Raw genomic sequence first — 26,265 nt, 5'->3', positions numbered from 1 at the left:
CTTCTCAAGAGAAGCCACTGCAACTAGAAAGTAGCCCCCACTCTCTGCGACTGTGCAACTAGAGAAGAGCCCATGCAGCAGCAAAGACCTAGCACAGCCAAAAGTGAATAGGTAAATAAAATTATTAAAAGGCAAAGAAATGATGAGTGCTAGCTCTTTGACAGATACAATGTGAGTAAAATGAATACTTAACTTCTTTCACCCTAATCTTCCCAGGATCCCATTTTGCCACTGAGAATACTGAAGACTTCAAGAATAAATGAAGACAAGCCTAATTGCTGGTTAAATAACAGGTCCAGATTTAAGACACGATTTTATAGAATGTGATTTGAAAAAGAATTATACACACACAAATATACGTCTGTTTTTTTTTTTTTTCTTGACTGCACTGCATGGCATGGGGGATCTGTTTCCTGGCCAGGGATCGAACCCATCTCTCCTGCATTGTAAGCACAGAGTCTTAACCACTGGACTGCTAGGGAAGCCCCTGTATGTTCTTTAAGAAATAGATGTGACTTAGTTTTCATTGTACTGTTTACATTCCTTTGTTAAAACACCTGTCATACTCTTATTTTAACTGGTTATGTCTCCCTCTACTAGTTACTTGCAAACAGGGACTAGGTTATAACATTCATCTCTGAATCACCAGGGTCTGGCCCTCAGCTTGTCATTAAAGGTTTGTGAGAAAGAAATTTCTCTCTGTAGCATCTGAAAATATCTGTGCCCTCTACCTCATGTGTGAATTTAAAGACATCTGTGCCCTTCTTCATGTGTGAGCTAAAAACAAGTATTGGATTGGAAGGGATGTTATAAATAATCTAGTTCAATCCCCTCATTTGTATAAAGGAAGAAATTTCAAGCACAGACTGGAGAGGTAGATAATGATGTCCAGAAGCCCTTCTTTGATTGTAGTTGTTCAAGCACTTTTGCTTCTGGTTCTCAGTTTAGGGCTCTTCTTGAGTCCTGCAGCCAAACTTAACTGCATTCATTCCTTCAGTTACCCTCTGGGTTCCCACTTTATGCTCAGTGCTGAGGAAATGCCACCTTCCTTTCCACCTCCATGGATAGGTATATGGCCACACTTTCTAGAAACCAGAAGGAAACAGCTCCCCAAGATTTTAAGACTTAGCTGGAAAATGATGACTGTAGCTGAGGTTTTTACCTAGAGTATCCCTTTTTGCTCCTCTAGGTGGTCATTTTGTTATTTTGTTGCTCAAAGGGGAGGATAAGTGATCATTTGCAAAGCTGGATAAACTCTTCAGGACCCTGAAAATAATCTCTCATTGCTGTAGTTTGATTTGGTGTGGTTGTTGAGGTTTATGACTGTATTGCTTTTCTTCAACAAAAGCAAACTAAATCTGTTCTATAGTATTAAGTTAGGCCATGAACCACACTTCCTTTTAGGCTCATACTACTAAAAATAATTTGTAGGTGATGGTCTCCCATGGGCTTAAATGAAACACAGTAGAACAGTTTTTTTCTTCATTTAGTTTGTGTTAGCTCTCTGTTTTCAAAATGTTGTTGATTATAACATCATGAAAACACACAACCTTGGGTTAAAGGTTTTTTCATGCATTGTTTTTCAAAAGGTAATTTTAGTACTTTGGACACATTTTAATTTTTATAAAGTATATCTATGTATGGAAAGAAAGTGAAGTCACTCAGTTGTGTCCGACTCTTTGCGACCCCAAGGACTGTAGCCTACCAGACTCCTCCCTCCATGGGATTCTCCAGGCAAGAGTACTGAAGTGGGTTGCCATTTCCTTTTCCAGGGGCTCTTCCCAACTCAGGGATTGAACCTGGGTCTCCTGCATTCCAGGCAGACGCTTTAACCTCTGAGCCACCAGGGAAGCCCTTAGTAATAATTATTAAAGATGCCCAATTCAATTAATTACACTGAAACTATAGCCTTCTTTTGATTTTTCAGGGAAATGTTTCTGTTTGTAGACTGAGCTCTTAGTGTCTTTCTCTAGGGAAAAAAATTTCTATTCATTTGAATAGGATATTCATTTGATAGTAGAGGCAAATTGTGAAGGGTAGAAGGCAAAGTCAATTCACTTGACTCTTGAATTTACTTTTTCAGTTCATTTGAGAGAAAATTGGTCTGAAGTAGTGGGGGCATATACATTAAAGAATTATTAGGGAAAAGGGTACAATTTAATTAATTATGAAAACATATTAAACTTCATGTTGTCAAGTCATTGTTCTTAATGAAAAGAATGACTGTGTATTATTAAAACTACCTGGAGTTTTGATTCATGTCATTAATCCATGGCAAGAAGCAAATGATATGGCTATTCATTTTATGAAGTAATTTTATGTATTATTTTGTTTTTATTTTTAGGACCGGAGTCGGCCCTATGACACTTTTAACTTGCACTCGTTGGAGAACTCCTTAATGGATATGATAAGGACTGATCATGAGCCTCTGAAAGGTAAACACTACCCTCCCAGTGGCCCACCAATGAGTTTCGCTGATATAATGTGGAGGAATCATTTTGCAGGTTAGGAATATTCATGTGTCCATTCCTTGCTTGGTGTTTTAAACAAAAATCAGCTTTTTATTAATTGTGTTTTGTTTTTCTTTTTTTGTTTGTTTCTTTTTGTTTGCTTCTGTAAAGCATTGTGGAATGTATTTAAAGTTGATTTTTTTTAAACCTGGGTTCAGCTACCTACCATAATCACGGTTGACTGCTTTAATCATAATGTCTTGGCAGAAGCATGTGTTGGGTAGCTGAGGTCGTGGTTTATAGCATGAGACCAGAAGCCAGGTTTTCTGGGCTTTGTGTATTTGAAATCCTTGGCCGAACCTGGATTAATTCATTTAAATCCAAGTCTACTGCAAGGAAGTATGAGATTTAATCTCCAAAGGCTCAGTCAGAAAACTTTGTAGAAAAGGGTTTTATTAAAATACAATCACTTTCCTAGGGCAGGAAGTATCACTACACAGTCTTTAAGAGCAGATAGTGACACTTGGCATTCTTTAAGGCTAAACACGGGGAAAATGTTTTGGGTAAAATATAAGGCATAAAGTCCCAAGGTCAGCAATATTAGGATTTCCTATTTTTAGAGCCCATGTCAATTCAGGAGAGGGGGTGATATTACACTCAATTACAGATAGTTCTTGTTATGGATTATAGGAGTTCTTGGGGGCATTATGATATTTTAAAATACTAAAATGGAATTTTTCTGTGGAAATAGCCATTGTACTTGGGTTGAGAGCCCAACTATCTGAAAACTGGAAGAGTTAGCCACAGGGACACTCATCTTACGTGAACCCTTATGTCATCTAGAGTTGTGAGGAATCTGATCCCCTCTGGTTCTCTGCAGGCTCTTATATAGGATATGACTGGCTGGGAACGTGACAGTCATTTCCTCACGCCACACCAAATATCTATTTCATCATTTTCTTGTCACACTCATGATTTTCTGCTGCTTTCCTCAATTTCTAGTGAAAAGAAAGTAGTTAACAGGCTGTGAAGAAAATAAAAGATTTTGAGAAAAGCTATATTTTAAGGCCTTCAGAAGTAGGAAAAAAACTGCCTCTCTTTTTGTCATTGTTATATTTAGTCACTGTTACCACATCTTTCTTCAGTAAAGATTAGGTACATGGTAATTTCACTTAGAAGTGAGAATGGTGTTAAAAAAAAAAAACCACATAATATTCACAGACTGTTTTGTGTTTTTAGTATCTTCTAAGGCTACATTTGTCATCCTTCTCTACCAGGAACAGCTGTAAGCCCATCCTATTCTAAAGAAGTCAGCCCTTGTTCTTTATGCATGTCTGTCTTATCTTGGTCTGTATTCTTCTAGCAATAAAAGATTGTGAAAAGATGTTAGATTATGGTCTATAAAATAATTTTCTAGAGTTTTTGTGAATATTGATTAAGCAGGAGCTGTCATGCTCTGTTGAGAGCAGCACTGCTAAAGTGCGTGGAGGGTACCGTACTGTGGAACAGGGTAAATACCTTATTCCACTTTTGGTGCCCCCCCCTTTTTTAAATTTTTAATTGAAGAGTAATTGCTTTACAATGTTGTGTTGGTTTCTGCCATACATCACTGTGAATCAGTCATAACTATACATATATATATATTTATATATATATATCCCCTCTCTCTTAAACCTCCCTCCCCCCGGCCCCAACCCTGGGGCCCTTTTTTCTTATCTGTCCAGGTACCTCTGCATAAATTTCTCCAGTACACTTGCAAATGTGAGGTTTCATCTATGAAAGGCTTTTGAATTGTACTTTAAGATATAGTGTGACCTAAGAAGCACATTTAATATATGCATTTTTACAGTCTCAATATGGTTACAACTTCACAATTCATACCACTCACAGTGATTTCCTATGAATGAACTACTTACCATGGTCAGTTACCTCACCTTGTTATTGTCCCCTAGTTATGGTGTTTGAACTTCCTGCTTCCGTTTTCCAACTGGGAGACAGTTACATATGGTTATAGCACCACGTGTTTGATCCTTATTACTTCTAAAAACATAATCATGATGCCAGCATTTTAAGGGAAAGATTTTCAGTAATTTTTTACTTTAAAAATGGAGCACATTATAATAACAGAAAGATAATTTAAAAAATAAAAGAAACATTGTGATGGTGTATCTTTTTTCCCCCTGCATAATAAACACTATTTTTATCTGGCCATTATAATTTATTGATAGACCTTAACTTTGGACTCTTAGGTTGCTTCTAGCTTTTTCTCCATTAAAGGTAATGCTGCCATGAACGAGTTCTTACACGTAGCTTTTTTTAAAGGTAAATTCATAGAGAGGGTCTCTGGGTCAAAAGATGGAAATATCTAGGTGAATCAAGCTTTAAGAAAAAGGGATAGGCTAGGGTACCTATTATGTGGCATCTGTATGAGTCTGTCTAAAAACACTGCTCCTTATTTATCCTTTTCTTCCTCCTGCCGTTAATATCCTCCTTTACTTGAAGACTATTTTGAGAGTCTGTAAATTCAAGTTAGAGAGTCAGTTGGTTTTTTGTGTGCTTATTTGTTTTGGTGTTTTGCTCTGGATCTCAGTTTTCTTTAGGAAAAAAATGCATTCTCATTGTAAGAAATTCAAATGGTATGTAAAAAGACAAAAGAAAAGTGAAAAAACACCTGAAACTTACTACCTAGAGATAACAAAGATTATTATTTTTATTAACATTTTTCCAGACATTTTATATTCTCTCTATAGGGTATGAAATTTCAACTCAGCCTTTTTGACTTTGCAGTCATTCAAACCTGGGTTTGAATTCTGGTTCTGCCTTTAGTTGGCTATTGATCTACGTAGATTAGTGTTTTCATCATTAAAATAAAGCACCTAGTTCATAAAGTGAAGGTGACATAAAGACCGCAGCAGTGGTAGTGGTGTGCCTCTGCCTGACCTAGGTAATAAAGTAAATCTTTTTGTCCCCACAGTATTTACTCCTTCCAGCTAGGCTGCAGCTAAATGTTGAAGGCTTTCAAATGCAAGCTGTCAAAATTGTGACTTTGCCATAGATACAAGTAGTGATTACTGAAGGATAAGCATTCTGTCATTATAAAAAACTACCTAAGGGAGAAAGAAAAACAATCCTTCTAAGTTTTATTGGCTTTCCAAAATTTTTTATCTGAATAGTGTAAAAAAAATAATTAGGTAGGATATTACATTCCTGCAAAATGAAAGTACTTCATGATGTACATAAAGTGAACATGAGGAAAATAAGTTCACAGTGATATTTCATTGTATAAATGTTTTCAGTAAGAAATCCTTTTATTCAACTCTTCTCTTGAATCGGAGTGGGGGGGAAGGATGAGTGAGGCCTTAGTAGGAAGAGTTGTCCTCTGTCCTCTTTTCTAGTGGACATAGGGAATGCTAACTCTTCTCCTGGCTATGAGAATTAGGGGGATTTCTGGCATCAAGAGAGCTAGAATTAGAGGTAAGGGAAAGGTTCATCCCTGTACCCCCCTGAGTTGCTACCAATGATGAAGCTTTACCTCGCATCCCATTTAGCCTGCATGTTATGACAGAGGAGTAAGCTTGGCTGGCTATTTGGGGGTAGTGCCTGATGAAACATTTAGCATTACACAGCCTTACAGAAAATTGGCTCCATTTCTGAAATGTTGAGGTCACCTTGTTTTAGAAAAAGTGCTCCTTCATTACGTTTAGTTGATTCAGAAAAGTATACGGTCTCTTTATTTACTTGAATTACTGCTCCAGTTCTGTTTTTGTATTACCTCCCTTTGGCCCATATCAGTCTGTCTTGTATAAAAGTTAGCTGATTGCAGAAACTGTTAAGGCACAGGTTCTATGTTAGCAAGAAGTGATTGTTTTTGTTCTACACAAAAGGGAAGACAATACATAGAAGTTGAGTGATTTTTTTTTTAAAGTAGGTAACTCCCATTAATTTTGTCCAGTGACCCTTTTAGCATATCTCTATAATCACCTGAGAGTAAGAAAAAGATTAAGGGTACTTAATCCTGGATATACCTCTGGAAATTTCTGGCTTTAATTGTGCTAGAGTACAGCCTGAAATGAGGAAATGTAGGCACAAAGAAATTGATAACATACCAAAAATTATTCACTGCTGGTATGCAAAGAAACTAGGATTTGACCTCCGGTTGAACCTCATTTCTTTTGCTTTGTGGTTCTTTGAAACATATTTTAAATGGTATAGTACCATACTTTTATAATTTTCCCTTAAAAGGGATTTGAAGCACCATTTTATTGTATTCTTACCTAATGTATTATTTTATCTTATAGTTTTTTTGAGACATTGTCTCTAAAACTTTATTGGGAAAATTGGTAGGAAATAGAATCCAGTAGAATGTGCATTGTCTTACGTTTTCTAGAACACAGCACTCACATTCTGTTATATAAAGGTCTCGAAAGGACTTGACTTTTTAGAACATATGGGAATGATTAGAGAAAGATACAGCAGTTGTTCCCTATCTCCTAACGGTATTGCAGAAGTGAGAGGTGACTCTCATAATCAATTACGAATTAACAAAAATTCCAGTTTTTACTTTGGACTTATATAAGTATAGGTTTAGTTTGACTCTGAAACTTTAAATAACAGTAGAGACAGTTTTTTTATAACTAGCGTCTTAAACATGAATATGAATTGAGCTTCTGATTTTTACAGTCTGAATAACTGTATGTAACCCTATTCTCCAACCTTGCCCCCTTCCTCTCCCACCCCCATTTATCAGGCCTTATGCAGTGGGGAAAGTGGGACACAGTCTCAGATTTCCACAGCATCATTTAACTCAGTAAAACCAAGTATGCCTTCCAGTTTTCGAAACCTTATATTTTACACTATACTTAAAAGATAGCTAGCTGACAAGAACAATTTAAAAATAGCAGACCATGGACAGGTGACAAAATGTCACGCTGGCAGCACCAGACTGCATTAACAAAAATCACCAGATGTCACACACTTGATTCTATTTTCACAGCTGATTAAACAGCAGTATTTGTTGGACAAAAGGAAGAAAAAAGAAATGGCCTCATCTGAGTTTGGAGTCAGTTTTTCTTTTGCTTTAGATATTTTCTGTCTCCTTCAAAATCCCAAATAACCATAAAACTTAAGGCATGCAATATATTAAATTTAAAAAAATTATAAAATAAGCCTCATTTTAGATAAGAAACCTTTACACATATATACTCCTAAACTGGCAGACTATAAATCAAAATGCTAACAGAGCTCGTCTTTAGTTGATGATCTTGTTTTTTTTCACTTTTCTGTATTGTCTCATTTTCTCCAGTGAAAATGTATTGTATTTTATAATCTAGACATTAATTTTTGAAGAGGTAGAGAAAGTAGCTTAAAGAAGCCATAAGCGGTTTACAAAAAGGATTTGCATATTGTTGGGAAAAATTAGATTACATTTAAGTAATTGATTATGATGGATTTGACACCAAACTCGAGTTTCTTATAAAATCTGTAGTGGATGATCTTGATCTAGAGATCATTAAAGTGACCTCGAATTGGCCAACAGTAGTGGGAAGGATACCAGAAAGGGCAAAAATTTTCTTCTTTTCAGCAAGTAGTGATACTTTCATTTACAAAACATTGCCTAAGGCTCTTGTTTTGCTGCATCTTTAGAAAGATTGAATTGGAAGTAATCAGTGTAGAGGATGATAATTAGAATCGAACTACAGATTTTCCTTTCAGCCTCATCTTTGCAGGCTGAAAAGTTTAAAGACCTGATGGAAAGAGTATAAAAAGGATCCAACTTCTGGAGGACTACAGAGAGGGGTGCCCCTTAATGTTAGGGAACATAAGGAGTCCCAGAAACATAAAAACTATTATTTGATGTAGTAGTAATAAACTACACAATTCTTTACCATAAATGATTGTAGCACAGGAAATAGAAGTTGAATAAGGTAAATCTGGGCTTGCTTGGTTTTCTTGATAGCCCTTTATAGTTATGAAAACATTTAGAGAGCATCCCTGCTTTATGGGAACAACACCAATACCTGAATATTTCTAGGTCAGAGATTGAGAGACCCTCTCAATGCACCCTTTTCTTAAATTCTGATTGCCAGTGATTGGATTTTTTAGGGCAGATTTTTCAGTGACTGGTTGTTTGTTAAGTTTGAATACCTCAGAATATGATAAGTAAATCATATCCACCCCCTTTTTCCCAAATAATTGATACATCTTCCACTCTTAAACCCCTGAGGCTATTAGTTGAAACATTTGATTCAGACTTGGCATCTTACAGACCAGAGAGTAAATATTTTAGGCCTGTGGGCCATATGGTTTCTGTTGCACATTATTCTTTGTTTTTTAACTTTTGTGTTTGTTTTTACAACTCTTTAAAAATATATAAATGATTCTTTGCTTGACGGCATACAGCATACAAAAACAAGCATCTAGCCCCCTGTTACTGTAAGAACAAAGGTCTGGACATAAGTATTATGTCAAAGGTCATCTAACTAGTTAGTGATAGGGGCAGCACAGGAACCCTAAATTTTTGGCCAGTAATTGTTCCCCACTATATCTGTTATGTAAATTTACATCTTTCTTCTGCTCGCCATTTTGATCATTATGTTGCATTTTGAGCCGCTTTGAAATGTTTGTCTTTGGATTCTCTCTAAGCTTCAAGTTTATATACTACTTTGAATTCATTATTTTGCTGCTTGAATTTGAAGGGCAGTGTAAATTGTTTAAATAAAATGTGTAATCCAGGGAGTTGGCATGTTTAAATTGGAATGCGGGAGATGCATTAAAATTTTCTATTACAATGGAAGCTTCTTTTTTGTTTTGGTTTATTTTATTTGTGAGACTTTGGCTTTGTTTTAAGATTTTTCGTGTGTATGTTTTATGACTTGATTTAAAACTGTTGTAACTGCTGTGGGCTTTAATAGCATTGTTTTTAGCTTAATCTGTTTTCGTTTTTTATAATGTTCATATTGTGCAATATATTTGTGATTATATTTAAGCATTCTTTTCTTTGTGCTTAAAACAGAATTGTTTTATTTTTTAGGACGCATGGGGATAAATTTCCATCATCCGGGAACAGATAATATTATGGCACTTAACAGTAAGTCTCCATATGAAATATTCTGTAAAATTAGCAATCAACAGCATGTAATTTCCGCTTTCTCAGTTGTTCATTACATTTCAGCCTGCCACTGACTGCAGTGAGGACCATTATTTTATACCAGTGGCTTTCAGAGTGTGTTCTCAAAGTGTGATCCATGGACCATCAGCATCAGCATCATTTGGCAACTTAGTAAATATGCAAAATCTCAGTCCCCACTACAGATCTTCAAAATCAGAAACTTTAAGGATGAGGCCCAGAAATCTGTGTATTACTAAGTTCTGTAGGTGGTTCTGATGAAGGCTAAAGTCTGAGAACTGCTACTGTATACAAGGGACTGAAAAATTACCATCCTGGGAGCCATATCTGGCCCCCTGCCTGTTTTTGTAAATGGTTTTGTTGAAACAGCCACACCCATTCATTTATGGATTGTCTATGGCTACTATTGTTCAGGGCTTCCCTGGTGGCTCAGATGGTAAAGAATCCACCTGCAACACAGGAGACCCGGGTTTGATCCCTGGGTCGGGAAGATCCCCTGGAGAAGGGCATGGCAACCCACTCCAGTATCCTTGCCTAGAGAATCCCCATGGACAAAGGAGCCTGGCGGACTACAGTCCATGGGGTCGCAAAGAGTCAGAGATGACTGAGTGACTTTCACTCACTATTGTTCGACAATGGCAGAACCAAAAAACCCTAAACTGTTTATTGTCTGGCCCTTTACAGAGAACTTTGCTGACCTCTGCTGCATTCTGTTGCACTGGGGGAAGAAAGGAGGGCAGGACGAAGGTGGGAGATGAAAGGAGAGAGGGACTGGGCTAGAGAGTATGAATAAATAGATCAACTTATTGTAACTCAGAATCTTCTCATTGTGGTAGATAGCCCACAGGTGCCGAATTCAAACTGGACATCAGGAGTCCCCCATTAGTGGAATTTGCGTAGGAATGTGGCAGTAGCTTTGCTGCTTAGTGATAGTTTTGTCAGTATAGTTTTGGATTGAGCTCTGGAACATCAAAGCCTCATTAGCCAGAAAGTCATATTAAAACTGCAAGAAATGCTTGGCTGGCATCAACTCTCCTTCCTAGTGTCTATGGACCTAATAACTTTGCAGAAGAACAGTTCCTAAATGGAAACTGTCCCTTGTCTAAAGGACAATACAAGCCATTGAATCCCTCAGGATATAAGTTTTCTTTTCCATCAAATGAGTGATATCAGGTTGTCCCCTCTCTTCCTCCCTGACATACAAGCTGACTCTCAGTACACATGGAAGACATACTGGGTCAATCTACTGTTGTCTACAACATTACCCCTTTTCTTCTTGCTTGAGTGAGGATGATGAAATGCCATTGGTGTCCCCTACAGCATATTTAGGTTATCTCTAAAATATATATTCCATATTTCTCTTGGTTCTGACATGTAGCCTGCCTTCCAAGGAGCTCTGCTGAGAACCACTGGCATTATTTGATAAGGCGGGTCCTAATTCGGTCCACGCGTTTGTTCTAAATAGCTACTACCTCCTCTTTCGGGGGGTCTTGAAAACAATGAAAATTCCAGACTATCCACCTTTATTTTTTAATTTCTAGAAGAAAGGTCACTTTATAGTTAGGTTCTGCTACCTCTAACTTTTTTCCTAGAAGTAGGTATTTTAGGGTGAGGATTAATAAACATGCTTAGCTTGCTGAACTACGGGAATTTTGTGAACCTTTGTGAGAACACTTCAGTTAGATGATGGGATTTAGAATTGAATGTCCAGGGAAAGAGCAACATGATAGTGTATCTGCTTGAAGGAATACGTGTGTATTTTAGAAAAGACCTAATTTGCCATGGTATAAGTCTTCTTCTGCAAGAGGGAGAGTATGTAATTTATGATTTTCTGTGTAAAGAATGAAGCTAAAGGACACTTTTCTTTTTAAAAGGTTTTGATTCTCTTTGATTTGATTCTCTTTAATCTCTGCTTTTAAACAAGAGATTTCGTTTCTGTTCTTTCCACTTTGTACATGTTGTTTAAATCCCCCATTTAGCCTTGAAATTTCCTCATCTCTAAGAGAAAGAGACTGAATTAGGTCATCTTAATGATTGCTTTCAGAATGAAGATTCTGTGATGCTGTAATATTTTTTAAAGTACCAAAAGGGTCATTTTGTCAATATCTGTATCAAATGTTGATGAATTATGCATATTTACAACATTATGGCAGATACCAGGGCACATCCATCTTCAAATGACTATAGGTACTGCCCTGTAGGCTCCTGAGAGTAAACCATAAAAACAACCAGGGTTTGACATTTGCATTACTTACTGTCAGTTTGCTTTCAAAGTTGACTTCAATTTGAAATGATAAGAATAAACAAAATATTCTCCTTGGTAGATACTTATGAGGTCTACAGGTTTTGACATATTTGCTGTGATAAACCTTTTCTTCCCCTTGTATAGTTGGACCCAGCCCACCTGGTAACTTGTATATAACATGCACAAACACAGCATGTGTATTTTTTGTCTTCCCTTTTATGCCTACAATTTGCCAGCCTGGCAGTTACTGTCCTGTGACTGGTCTGTACTTATTTTCCCTCAACCTTCATGTAGATGAGGTCACAAATCACATTGAGATGAGGTCACAGATCAGTAAATCTTTATTAATTCAGAATTTGTGATTATTCAAAGATGCTGGGTTGAAGTTGAACTATATTTTCAGGCCAGAAGGGACTGGCTAAGAAAATTAAAGAGAGTTTAGTCAATGGTTAAATATTTTAAAAAAGGAAATGTGAGTCAGTTGTAGTTTTTTTTTATTACCCCTTTTTGCTACGCAAAATTGATGCTTCCCAGCTCTGTTCGTAACACTGCCGTGTGCTATATCTTCAGAAAATCTCCCATTCTTTTACTTTCTTGATCTTGCTCAAACCCGACACTCTCCTGAAGGTACCATGTTGTCACCTTTCCTGACTTGAGGCAACAGAGAGAGGTGTCCTGGTGAGCATTTTCATATCTCATTTCCACTCCCCAGCTTTGAATAGGCCACCTTCCCATTTTGGGGTATTCCTAGTGCATGTCTTCCAGCTGTACCTTCCTCTCAGAATCACCACTGCCAATGTCGTCTAGAAGCCAGAAAATGGAGCTTGGGAGAAGAGGGTAGCTATAGGAAACAGTAAACCGGTAGACATTTAGAGTGTGGAAAGACTGGCAATATTTGTGGAATGCCAGAGAGTCTCCTGATTTTCCCTATTCAAGGCCATGAATCGGGACTACTCCCTGGTGGTGTGGTGGTTAAGAATGCACCTTATAATGCAGGGGATGCAGGTTCGAACCCTGGTCAGGGAACCAAGATCCCACATGATGCAGGGTAACTGAGTCCATGCCCGTGTGACACAACTAGAGAGCCTGTGTGCCACAACCAAGACCCAGTGCAGCCAAGAAAATAAATAAACAAATATTAAAACAAATAAACAGACAATGAATCTAGTAAGAATTAGCCGACCAACCACTGGGGAGGAAACCTAAGAGACACATCTAAATTTTGGCTGGTCCCCAAAATAATAGTCCTCCAACTATCAAAGAACTACAGAAGCAGAGATGGGAAGATTCTGATCTGTAGGTAAGTTCTGCCACTTGTCTGGTATTTCCAAGATATACTTAGTTTTGAAACAATGTGTCCCTGCCTTTTAAGCTGTTCATGTATTTTTTTTCTCAGGTTTTTAACAATTCTCTCTTTTCATCCTCTTTACCCTTACACCAAAAACACTGTAAGTTTGCATAATGTAGTTTTATTTTTCCTTCTTTAGAAGGAAGGAGACTACTGAGAGTGTTTCCAGCTATATATGTAGTAGTTTTATTAGCCATATTTTTTTCTAACACTTAACCTAAGCTTGTGTGTTTTCTTTGGTGTGTTTGTGTGTGACTGTGATTACACTCTAGGTATAGAGTTGAGTTTAGCAATTATGGATTTATAGGGGATTGATACCTGCCTTGGTGCATTTTCCTGTGTTATGATGATCCTCAGAAAAGGATATTGGTGCTTTCATTATCAGTCAAATGAACCAAAGTTATGGTCAAATTAATGTTCAAAACCAGAATGCCTGGTGCTGTGATTTACTCTAGGAAAATCACTGCAGATCACTGCCAAGTATATCCACTTTGTTCCTTTTGACTGGTCAGTTGCTCTTCTTTCAGGTAGAGAACCAGCTTGGAAAAACAGTGAAATACCAGAAGATGCCAGATGAATACATTAGAAATGGGAGATAGTATGGCTTGGTGGTGGTTTAGTCAGTCGGTCATGTCTGACTCTTAAGACCCCATGGACTGTAGCCTGCCAGGTTCCCCTGTCCATGGGATTCTCCAGGCCAGAATACTGGAATGAGTTGCCCCTTCCTTCTCCATAGTATGGCTTAAGGGACAGTATCACTCAGCTTCAGGGAGGTACCTTCCAAGCAGGCTAGGAGGCTTGTGAAACATGGAGATGGAGCAATAAATTAGCATAGTCAAGAAAAGCATTGTCTAGAATCAGATCTGGTCCCACCTTCTATAAGCTATGTGACTTTGGGGCCACATTCTTACCTTCTCTGCCTCTGGTTTCTTCACCTGTGAGATGGAGATAGTGATCACTAGAGTGGCTGTATATAAATCTTTTAAAGTTTAGTGTAGCCGCCTTGTAGATAATGCTCTGGTGAACTGCTGTTGTGATTGCTTGCATCAGCTTTATGGCTGCCTTTTAGGATTTTCTTTTCTTTGCATGTTAGACTTCCAAAACATATCTTATATTGGTTGTACTTAGATGTTTTCCTAATGGAATTTAAGGCAGCATGCCTACAAGTCACTCATAGGCTAGAGTGTCTGTTCTTGGGTGTACTACATCTCTTTTTGTGTGAAGCAGGTACATGAAATGCTACCTGCCTCTGTCCCCTGACCAAAACATGCACCTTCCTTGGGGCTTAGAGTTGCTATATCTTTCATGACATTTGGCACTTTCAAAGGTGCTATACAGTGATATTTGGAATGTAAAATGGGAGAGCTATTTCAGACAGCAGTTTGGCAGTTTCTTAAAAAGTTAAACATAACACACCTACTATAGGATGCAGCAGTTCTATCTTAGAATTGACTGATGTCCACACAAGGGCGTGGATGTGAATGTTTAAAGCAGGATTATTCTTAACAGCCAAAACTAAAAGTAATGCATATGTCCTTCAACTGGAGAATGGATAAACAAATTGTGGTATATTCACACAGTAGAGTTTTATTTAGCAATAAAGAGGAACAAATTATTGATTCATTCAGCAACATGAATGACTCAAAATAGGCTGAATTTTAAAAACTAGAATAATTTAACATTCTAGAAAGTGATCTATGGTGAGAGAAAATAGAGCAGCTTTAAGAATATTTTGAAGTAATATCATCCCCCTTTTTTCAGAGAACAAAACTGAGGGCTTAGATCTCAGAGAAGTCATATGATAGGTATGACTTCTGGTTGGCAAGTCTATGAATCTCCTAAGTATCTTTTTAGTTAAACCAACAAGAAGACAGTTATGATATTCTGAGTACCTCATTGTTTTTGTGAGATTTAAATGACGTTAGGCACATGTACAAATAAGATATTAATATTGCTACGTTTGGAAAGTAGAGGGCATAGTCTTATTTAGAATAGAGGGCTTTTTTTTTTTTTTTTAAGACAATAGCTCTGTAATGTAACATAGGTTCAGTTTTATCTAAATTAAAAATTTTCATGCCATTTATTGTTTGATATTTCTCACCTCATGACTAGAGTCTGTTCCAGGTTTTAAGAGGTGAATAAGAAATTTGAAGTGTCACTTTCCTTCTGACAGGGAGAAATCATTGCCATCACTCTTCCTTATCAAACTTTTGAAAACACTGATAAATTGAGGCGTCCCATAATAAAACTTTGGATGTTTGAAGACCTAAATTAATATATTAAAAAAAAAAACAAAACATTGATCTACTTGAGAAACTCTGAGGTCATTTATAGCTAACATATTACACAGCTGACGCACCAAGAAACCTGGAGGTTAAGATTATGTTGCCTTCCACTTTGTCCTTGTTACTAATGCCTTGAAAACATTTTTGAAGACTCTGCCTCTATTTCTACTTGATCTGAGGGCTGCCAGCACATTTGTTGAATCAAAAAGGGCAATGTAAAAGGGTTTTGGTATGAACTTTTTGCTGGGCAGACTCCTTCCCCCTCCCTTTTGTTCTCTGTTGGGAGTGATCTCCTTGGGGAGCAGCTCAGCTGAGAGGAAGTGGCAGAGAGGGAGCGGAACACGTGATGCTTTGATGCTAAAGTGGGAATAAAGCCAGGTTTGCTAGAATTTCAGATGGAATTTTCCAAAATTTGAAGAGTACATTGTATTTCTGCTCACTATGAGTGGATCTAAGTAGTGGTTTTTTTGTTTTGTTTTTTTTTTTAAGCAGAGTAATAAGATAGTGAAGGAATTATTTTGAGATTCTCAGATTTAAAGATATTGTCTTTGAGTATTTTGAACTTTTAAAAGACCAGGTCCCTGTTTCTATCTGAACAGATTTAGAAGTAAAATTAGTATATAATTGTGGAATGAATATATTATAAATGATGACTAATTTAAAAAGCAGAATAATAATCAGAAGGACATGTAATGATCTATATCTTTTAAGCATTCAAAATTCAGACTGTTTTGCATAGATGCTGCACATGAACATGGTAGGGATCTAAGGACATTGTTGTTTTATTTTGAGCTGCTCATTTAACAAATGGGGAAGCTGAGTTTGAGACTGTGGGGTTGTATGTCAATGCTACTGCTTTCTCAATTTGTCCCATCCTCTCCTTGTAGGAAGCTACTGTTTAGGCACAGGGGGCTCACCCGGTTGCCCAAGGGGTGGGATGGGGTGGAGGGTGGGGGAGAGGTTCAAGAGAGGATTTGTTGAGCATGTATTTATTTATGAGGCATAAGGGATACACATATGTCCCTTCTCAAACAACAAGTTTCAGAAGGGACATATGTACACTTATGGCTCATTCATGTTGTTGTATGGTAGAAGCCAATGTGATATTGTAAAGCAATTATCCTCCCAATTAAAAAAAAAAAAAAGACTATGAATTGGCTAGGGTGACATGATGGAGCCAGAACCTTCTGCTTTCAGGTTGAAGATGATAAACTTTGCTTTAAATAATTCATTGTTAAAAGTGGTTGTATTATTTTCATACTAGTTTAACACAAACACACAAATTCAGTGTGTGAATAATATTACTTATTACTTCATTTATGCCCTGAATGCTCAATAAGTCCTCTTTTCCCAAAACAGAGTGATATACCTGGTCTGCATGGCCTGGCACTAAATATTGTAAAGAAGTGAAGTCCGAAATACTCTTGACTTACTTTGCTGGGTTTTGGAAGAAGTTCTCTCTGTGTGTAAATATGTCTTGAGTATCAGGATTTGGGTGCTCTAAACGAATAATAAAGATTCAGGAAACTGAAAATTTACCTGCTTTCCCTGTGGATTTCCCTGTCTGCTTCCTGCACTTTTGTCAGGAATAGGACCTGGACTTCTCTTTTATAACATTCGTCACCCTTGCAGTGAACTATTTAATGTTGGTGTTTCCCTTTAATATGTATTCTCTCAAGAGGGCAGAGACTGGCTTCTATTCATAGCTGTTTGTTGGCTTCCAGCGCAGTACCCAGTCCGTGGAGTAGGTACTCAGTCTGGGAGACTGGAAGAGAGGAAATGATATATCAGTTGTTCAGTCGCTCAGTTGTGTCTGACTTTTTGTGGCCCCATGGACTGCAGCATGCCAGACTTCCTTGTCCTTCACCATCTCCCAGAGCTTGCTCAAACTCATGTCCGTTGAGTTGGTAATGCCATCCAACCATCTTGTCCTCTGTCATCCCCTTCTCCTGCCTTCAGTCTTTCCTGGCATCAGGGTCTTTTCTAATGAGTCAGCTCTTTGCATCAGGCAGCATCAGTCTTCCCAATGAAAATTCAGGATTGATATCCTTTAAGATTGACTGATTTGATCTCCTTGCAGTCCACGGGACTCTCACGAGTCTTCTCTAACAGCACAATTGAAAGGCATCAATTATTCGGTGCTCAGCTTTCTTTGTGTCCCAACTCTCACATCCATACATGACTACTGGAAAAACCATAACTAGACGGACCTTTGCAGGTAAAGTAATATCTCTGCTTCTCAATATGCTGCCTAAGTTTGTCTTAGCTTTTTTTCCAAGGAGCAAACACCGTTTAATTTCATAGCTGCAGTCATGATATCGCAGACTGTGAAAAGAGCAGTATAACAGCCTCAGAGAATATCTAGTCCGCCTTAATTTCTTCCTAAAGATTTGCTTTAACATGGACTTGCCTGGTGGTCCAGTGGTTAAGAATTGCCTGCCAATGCAGGGAACAGGGGTTCAATCTCTGGTCCAGGAAGATTCCACATACCTCAGGGCAGCTAAGCCTGTGCGCCGCAACTACTGAAGCCCACGTGCACTGCCACAGGAGAAACCACTGCAGTGAGAAGCTTGCATACCACAACTAGAGAAAACATGCACAATGAAGACCCTACATAGCCAAAAATAAATAAATAAAAACATTGCTTAAAAAAAGAAAATATTTTTTAAAAAAGATTTGTTATGACTGTTCCTTTTGGAAGATGGTACTAACATGTATGGATCTAGTAATTAACAGTTCATAGAGTGCTTTCACAGACCTCTCTCTGCCTTTGAAATGCTTTATATGGTTTGCAAGACATAGTCAAAATTTCATGCTTCACTCCAGAATTATTCTCCCATCCAAGCAAAATATGGCTCTGTGATAGAGCAGTCTGTGCAACTGACTGCAGGTTTTAAGATAAAACTGTAGACTTCAAAGGATTTTCTAGATTTCAGCACGTTTTAGGAATGCCCTCTGATTTGTTTCCTTCTGCTGTTGGGGCCTGTTGATAGAAAACAGAGAATTGTGGTCATTCATCTCTTTATTGCATCCTTGTTTTAAACATGGCAGTGTCTTCATTTTCTGAAACTTGCTGATGTCATGCAGCCAGCAAATAGCCATCGATGGCTTAGACACACAGATTGTTCTGCCAACCAGCCCTTTAATCCAAAAAGAGCAATGACTTCTGTCCTTTTGGGTTTTTCCAGAAAGATCACTCAGATTTCCTTTAGTAGCAATGAACTAAATAATGCTTTATTGATGGTAGAGAATTAGTGCTTTTCTGAAAACGATCACTTTTACTTTCAGAACATAGCCTCTCTTGTTAGTGGCAAGAATTTTAATACATTGTCACTTAAGCCTCTGGTATATGTAGACTGAGTCTGAAACTTGAATGAAGACTTAGTATGCAGATGATCTGGAGGGAAAATTTATTACCCGAAACTTTGCCTTCTCTTCTTTGTTAGTCTCCATGCACGCACATACCTTTGTTATATGACTGAAGTTGTTGTTACTGTTGTCTTGTTTTTCCAGACAAATGTAGTGGAAATAATGCAGTTTGGAAGGACCAGGCAGATCTGGGCTTAAATTCTGGACCCATCACTTACTTATTTCCTTGGGAAAGTTACCTGTGTTTTTTTATTTTAAATGGACATGTTAATCCCTTCTTTACTAACAATAAGGTTAAGTGTGCAATGCTCGGTTACCAAACCTGGAAAGAAATACACACCTAACAGATGTTAGTCTCTTATCTTCCCTCTTCTACCCATTTACCCCCCTTTTTTCCTTTTGGGTTAGCAGTAATTCTTAATCTTGGCTCTACAATCAAAATGGAACCAAAGGTGGCACCAGGGAGGGGAATGAGCTTTTCTCTGTGGTGCCAGAGTTCTTCCCACATTCTCAGGTCTGTTCTTTTCCATAACTTTCTGCCATGAAGGAACTCTCCTGCCCACTTGAGAGGAGCCTTGTTGGTAGGGAGGAGCCAAAGAGGCCAAGTAAGGGGCCTGGGCACAGCAGCAGCTGTTTTCGTCCACCCTCTCCTTCCTCTGTATAAATTTCCTATGCTATCTGGGGATTCAGACGTGTAGAGTTGGCAAGTGTTGGCTATCCTGAACAATCTAAAAGTTGAGTGAGTAAAAGGGGCCTCATGAGATTTTGGCATAGTGAAGATGCTTTATTGGCAACGTATGCCAGATATTTGGGTGCATACCGTAGGCATTTTCAGGCCTGACTTTGACAGACTGGTCTGTGTAAAATATAAAATACTCTGGTATGTGATTAGGATCCTCAGAACTTTGCTTGATTTTCCAGCTTTGGGGGAGGGCAGTTGGTGTGCCATTTAGCAATGTGCTAGTGAAATTAAAAGGAAGTTGGTAATAGTTACTCCCATGGAAAGCTCTTAGGCCATAGGTGTGAGGGTGCAGGGGTGTCAGCTGATGCCAGCTCATGTGCATGTCCACGCTCTATAACCAGTGACAGCAGTGACATGCAGAGATTCTTCCCCTAGATTTGTTTCCACAGAAATCTTGTCAGATGATCAAATTTTAAACGATCTTTCTCTGTTTCAGTGAGAAGTTTAAGACATGGACCTGGAAGTTCTGACGTGATTACTTTGATAGCATGTCACTTATTGAGAGGTTTAATTAGTAACCTATATGGTAAATGTAGTTTAGAATTTAATACAAGGTGTGCATGGACACTGCAGGATGCAGCCTTGAATTTACCATTTTTGATAAGATAGGAAAAATAATAGTGGATAGAAATGGAAAGGGGAGTTAGGAGTTCCCTAGGAAGTAGAGAAGAACAGATGTTAAGATGTGGGTATCCAGATCCTTATGTTAACTAGATAAGTGATTATATTATAATGATACTATCAGAAGAATAGTTGAATTGGTGTGACTGGAATAGATGAGTCTGATGTGTGGAATGGTGGGAATGAGGATCTGCAAGGTGATCAGAGGTCAGAGGGTGAAGGGCTTTGGTGTTTTGTTCTCCTGAGAAGCCTGGACAGACAAGTATTGTCTTACTGGAGAATTAGGTTTATCTGAAGGAGAATGTTAAGGGTGATGTGGGGTATGGAAAACTGTTTCTTATGAGGAATAGCTAACTATAACTTCATTGTAGAAAAGAAAACTAAAAGGAGATGAACTAATGATCCTCAAATAAGGGGCTGGTGTCTATGGTTAAGTATAGTAGTGAGGCAAGTATAAGAAAGAACTTTCTAACCAGAAAGAATTGTCCTACCATGGAGCATAAGTCTTCAGTTTTCAGTTATGTTCTCTGGAACCCCTGCACCTGAGGAGATCCTTTAAGGACCACTGTGGAGAGGAATAGCTAAGAGGTGGGGCTCTGAATCCCCATATTGCTTCACCCTGAACAACTATGTTCAGGGAACAAATGTATTTGTTAGGGTACATTTGTTGGAGGAGAGAGGATTCTGCTAATACTTAGAATAAAAACTTGGGGGAAAAATGACTCAAGAGACTGAAGTGAGCCTCATGGTTTTTTTTTAACCTTAGCTCTTTTTCTTTCACGTTAATTTTATTTTTGGCTGTGTTGAGTCTTCGTTGCTGCTCAGGCTTTCTCTCGTTGTGGCTGAGCGGGGGCTACTATCTAGCCGCAGTGTGGGGGCTTCTCATTGGGGTGAATTCTCTTGTTGCGGAGCACAGCCTCCAGAACACAGGCTTGGTAGTTGTGGCACATGGGCTTAGCTGCTCCTGGGCATGTGGGATCTTCCTGGATCAGGGATCGAACCTGTGTCTACTGCATTGGCATATGGATTCTTTACCATTGAGTCACTAGGGAAGCCCATCAAGAATACCTTGATGAAGTTATTCTAGCAGAACTGGGGAGAATATCTTTGTGTTGGTTATAGAAGTAATTCCTCTTTTGTTTGGAAGGTTGATTAAATATCTATAAGTTTCCTATAACATTTTGTAAGCAATGAGACAGAATATTATGTAGTAATAGCACTACCATATTAGTGAAAACTTGAGTGAGATGTTTCTTTTTATTCACCTTGGATTATGAGAGGAGCTGGAGGGCTACAATCCATGGAGTCGCAAAAGAGTTGGACAAGACCTAGCGACTAAACGGCAACGTAATATCAAGAGCAAACTCTTGGAGGATGAGAAATTTGTGGAAATCCTAAAGGGAATTTTTGTGTATTTTCAAGGCCTGTACAGGTTTGAAATACTGGCTGTTTGATCTTGGTGGTTAGGAATAAAAGCTTTGCAAATGTCCATTGACTGATGTATTACTTTACTAGGGATCCTATAACAAATATCATAGACTGGGTGGCTTAAATAAAAGAAAGTTGTTTTCTTGCAGTTCTGGAGACTGCAGGTCCAAAACCAAGGTGTTGGTAGGGTGGTTTTTCCTGAGGCCTTTCTCCTTGGCTAGCAGATGGCTGCCTTCTTGCTGAGACCTCACATGGCCTTAACTCTGTGCATGGGTGCGCCTCGTACCTCCTCTTCTTAAAAGGACAGCAGTGCTTGTGGATTAGGACCTTACCTTTATGACCTTATTCAACTTTAATTCTCTCTCTCAAGACCCTGTCTTCAAATATAGTCACATTGCTGGTTAGGGCTTCAACCCTTAAATTTTAGGGTGAATGGTTTTCAGTTCCTAACAACTTGTAAATGGATCAGTTGTGCTATTTCCATACTATGGAATACTACTCAGAAATAAAGAGAAACAAAACATATGTGATAACATATAAATCTCAAAAACATTATGCTAAGTAAAAGAAGTCAAACACATTGATTTCCGTTTATATGCAGTTGTATAAAGAGCAGACAAAACTAAGAAAGTAGATTAATGGTTGCCAGGGCCCGTGGTTCAGGGGATAAGATAACAGCCAAAGGGCACAGGAAATGTTTTAGGGAGATAAATTGTTCTGTATCTTAATTATGATGGTACAAGTTACATGGCTGTATATGATTACCAAAATGGATCAAACTGTAAACTTAAAGTGGAGGAGTTTTATTGAATATAAATAATACCTCAACTTAAAAGAGAAAAAGAATAAATGCTTTAGAGCCAGTGTGAACCTGAATTCCATCCCAGCCCTGATGTTTATGTAGCTGAATAACTTGGACCAGTCATTCTCTTTGGACCTCAGTTTGCCCCTCTGGAAATACACATTATGGTAGTTGCTTTGGGAATTAGAACATAAGCATTTAGCATATAGTGCCTGGATCACAGTAAATTATTAGGTTGTTATATGATATTTCTTTTTGTTTATGAAGTATGTAAGCAACACTAGTATTATACTTGCCAGTTATTAGTGTTATTTTTTGAAAAGATTTTTCTGAGAAAAATGGGTAGGAGTTAAAGAGAAAAGGGGAGGAAGAAGGGATTTTGAAACATGCAAATACTTTATGGGAATGTAGCAGATGAAAATGTATCCCATCCCTTCAGGCATCATTTTAGCTGCTAAGTTTGTGAATAAATTGATCTTTTCAGTTATAAATTGCCAGATTTGAAAGTTATTGAGCTAAAACTCTCACCTGCCAGTATAAAGACAAAGATAGAGGCAGTGCATTCGTGGGACAAACTCCATCACTCCTGGTCTTTGGGAATTTACAGTCTTAACTAGGAAAAGGGGCATATTTTTATACTAACTTTAAGATCCTAACCCATCTTAGGTAGATTTTTTTTTTTGCATAGCTAGTACTTAGATGGAAGCCGAAAGGGAGGGACCATTAGATGTTCTAATAGAATTTAAGTTTGAATATTGAAATGACATTCAAAAATTAAGTTTACAAGGTGTTCTTAGAAACTGATTTTATTGCAAGTAAAGGAATTAACAGCTTGTCCCTGTGGTCAGCAGTTTTGACAGATATTTCCAAGACAGTTAGTAAAATGTTGTGTTAAGATCTTTGTATCTTGTTTTCCTAAGTATAGCATCTCAGGGACTCTGCTTAATTTCCTGAAATGGGTGCGTGCTACTTTGATCCACAAAAGAAAGAAGATAGAACCCCCCTCATGGCATGCACAAGTGTTTTTGAACCTCTATAGTTGAATCTGTGTATGATGTTACTTTGCTACAGAAACTTCAGCAACTTTGGATGAATCCATGTAGATGAAGATTTAGTTTAGATTTTAAAATCAGATCACAGGTTGTCCTTAGAGAATCACGTGTGTGAGGGCAGCTGTATAAAACCTAGTGCGGCCCAAGTCTCGAGGAGTAACAGACGGTCCATTTTATAGCAGTGCCTCCTGTGCCTAACAGAGCACCGTGCTAGTAACATGAGCGTGCCATTCACAACGTACTAGTCATTGATTGTGTAAATTTATTTTTAAAGTAACTGGCATATCCCATATCCCATAGTACATGCACCCTTTTATATTTATTGTGATGGATTGCAAAATACGTTTTATTCAGTTTTGGATTATTCAGGTTTATGCTTTGAAGACTACAAAAATTTAACATTTTGGACTTTCTACATTAATCTTTTATCCCGGGGAATTGGTCTAAAATGTTTGTACTATTTTTTTTTATTGAAGTGTAATTATATACCAAACAATGCACAGACCATAAATATATACGTAGCCTGATGTATTGTCACAAACTTAACACAAATTAACCCATACCTAGATCAATACCCCAGAACCCTACCTCCTTCCAGTTAATACCCCTAGCCAAAGGTAACCACTACCTTGACTTCTAGAAACTGAATGTAGCTTCTTTTTTTAATGAGGTCTAAAGTTGTTTAATACATAATGAACAGTAGAAGAATTTTATCTATAATGGTGATGATTGCTAATAAAGAATTAAAGTTTCTGGAGGAAGTAGATAGAACTTCAAAAATGTATCATATCTTGTCATATCTGGTATAAATTTACACTTTCATAGACTACATTACTAACATAGAATACTGAACAGTCACATTACTTCCTTTATTTCTATGTGGGATCATTTTGTGCTGGCTCATGTTAGGTTTATGTATTTAATACTCTTTCTTGTTTAAAAGCTATATTTGTTCTCAGGGGAAGCACTGCTGCTGTGCTCCCAAATTTCTCTCCTTGGTGTTCTTTTCATTACCTCTCCCTTAGGGAAGAGTTTGACTCTAATTAGTCTATTTGCAAATAGCCCTTATGAGCAAATTTTAATCACCAACACAGGTGGCCTACATTCAGAAGGCCATCATGACGTGCATTACTCCCTCCTTTGATTGCACATATAGCTAACAAGCCATATTTGCTGAATACTAACTTGATACAGAGCGTTCTGCCTGGTGCATTAGAGAGTATTAAAAGAAACATAAGATAGCGAACTTCCTCTAGGAATTTAACAGTATAGTGAGGTGGTTGAAAGTGTGGACTCTGGAGCCAGAGTGCTTAATTCATATTCCAAGTCCACCACTTCCTAGCTGTGTGATTTTAGGCAAGATACTTAATTTTGTGTCCCATTTTCCTCATCAGTAAGAAGAGAGCAAAAGAATACTTAAGTCATAAAGTTGTGGACTATATTAAATGATATTAAAATATGTTAAGCATTTTGAGTTATTTCACACACACAGTAAAAACTCATTAAGTTTTAGCAGTTATAATAAAAATTACCACAGATATCATAGGTAAACTATTGAAATTGGGACCAAGGTAGCGAGTAATTATTCCACAGTGCATGATTAAAGCAAATTGAAGCATCTCAGATCACTGCTTTAAATTGCTTGATCCAACCAGTCCATCCTAAAGGAAATCAGTCCTGAATATTCACTGGAAGGACTGATGCTGAAGCTGAAACTCCAATACTTTGGCCATCTGATGCAAAGAACTGACTCATTTGCAAAGACCCTGATGCTGGGAAAGATTGAAGGTGGGAGGAGAAGGGGCCGACAGAGGATGAGATGGTTGGATGGCATCACCATCTCAATGGACATGAGTTTGAGTAAATTCTGGGAGTTGGCCATGGACAGGGAGGCCTGGTGTGCTGCAGTCCATGGGGTCACAAAGAGTCAGACATGACTGAGCAACTGAACTGAACTAATTCCATGTGCCATCTTTGCCTCCATATTATCAGAGTCTCCAGACTGATATAAACTAATTTACTGTCTTTGATTAGAAATGGAAAAAGAGAAGAACCTGTAAAAATCATGAACCATTTAAAGAAACTTTGTTTAAAGCTCCCAAGTATTTGTGAAATACTAATCTATTTTGCAGTTTCAATGTGAAGATAAATAAAACCTCTTTCAAGGCAAAACAAAAATAAAAAACTCACAAGTATGTTTTTTGCAACTCTTCCTCGTTCCCAATTCAGGATGCTCTTCCCCTCCCCCTTGACTGTCTGGTTTTATTCACTTTGTGTTCTCTAGTACCTGAATGTTTCGCAGTTAAAGACTTAAGTGAACAGCATTTTCATTTATCTTTCAGGGATGTTAAAGTCTGATGAGTCATTTGTACCTTAGTATCATAATCAAATTCTTTTTCGTTGAGTATCTGGACAGAAATCAGATAGAATGAAAGAATGGGAAGGTATTGTTTGGGAGAGAAATGAGTAATTTTGAAAAACAAAATGTTTTATTTCCTCTCTAAATAGAGGTTTTATAGTGAGGAGTGTTGGGCAGCCTGACATCACTGGGGATGGGAGAAAGGACAAAGAAATAAGTGGTAGGATGTCAAAACTTATTTTCCTCTCTCTTTTTTAAGTTTTGTCTATTAGTGTTAATTTACCCATGTTATTTATTATAAGTGAAGTAGGCTTTGGGAAGAACCAAGCTAGGAAGCTGCCATTTACTACACAGTCTGTGGGAAGGTGAATTCCAGGTTCCAAATAAGGAAAAGTATAAATGTTCCTAAAAATCTTCATTAGAATGCATTCTGCTTAT

At 37.8% G+C, this 26,265-nt stretch overlaps 1 protein-coding gene and 1 non-coding gene across 9 annotated transcripts in view; one reads left to right on the top strand and one right to left on the bottom strand.

Annotated features, from left to right (window-relative positions):
• CPEB3 (cytoplasmic polyadenylation element binding protein 3) overlaps positions 1–26,265 on the top strand; it is a 199,480-nt gene that overhangs the window by 82,281 nt on the left and 90,934 nt on the right. For 6 of the 8 annotated variants that reach the window (XM_070470647.1, XM_020869971.2, XM_020869966.2 and 3 more), the window contains exons 3-4: positions 2,345–2,504; positions 9,481–9,537. In XM_070470647.1, the coding sequence (XP_070326748.1) occupies positions 2,345–2,504; positions 9,481–9,537 (217 nt within the window). The remainder of the gene's footprint in view (positions 1–2,344; positions 2,505–9,480; positions 9,538–26,265) is intronic. The other 2 variants (XM_070470648.1, XM_020869972.2) reach the window with 1 other exon arrangement.
• TRNAS-GGA (transfer RNA serine (anticodon GGA)) lies at positions 1,778–1,850 on the bottom strand. Its single transcript has one exon. It is a non-coding gene; the product is annotated as a tRNA-Ser (tRNA).

The sequence above is a fragment of the Odocoileus virginianus genome, chromosome 7 (genome assembly GCF_023699985.2).
Source record: "Odocoileus virginianus isolate 20LAN1187 ecotype Illinois chromosome 7, Ovbor_1.2, whole genome shotgun sequence".
NCBI lineage: Eukaryota > Metazoa > Chordata > Mammalia > Artiodactyla > Cervidae > Odocoileus > Odocoileus virginianus.
Note: the sequence above shows the minus strand (reverse complement) of the source record. Positions and strands in the feature narration are given on the sequence as shown.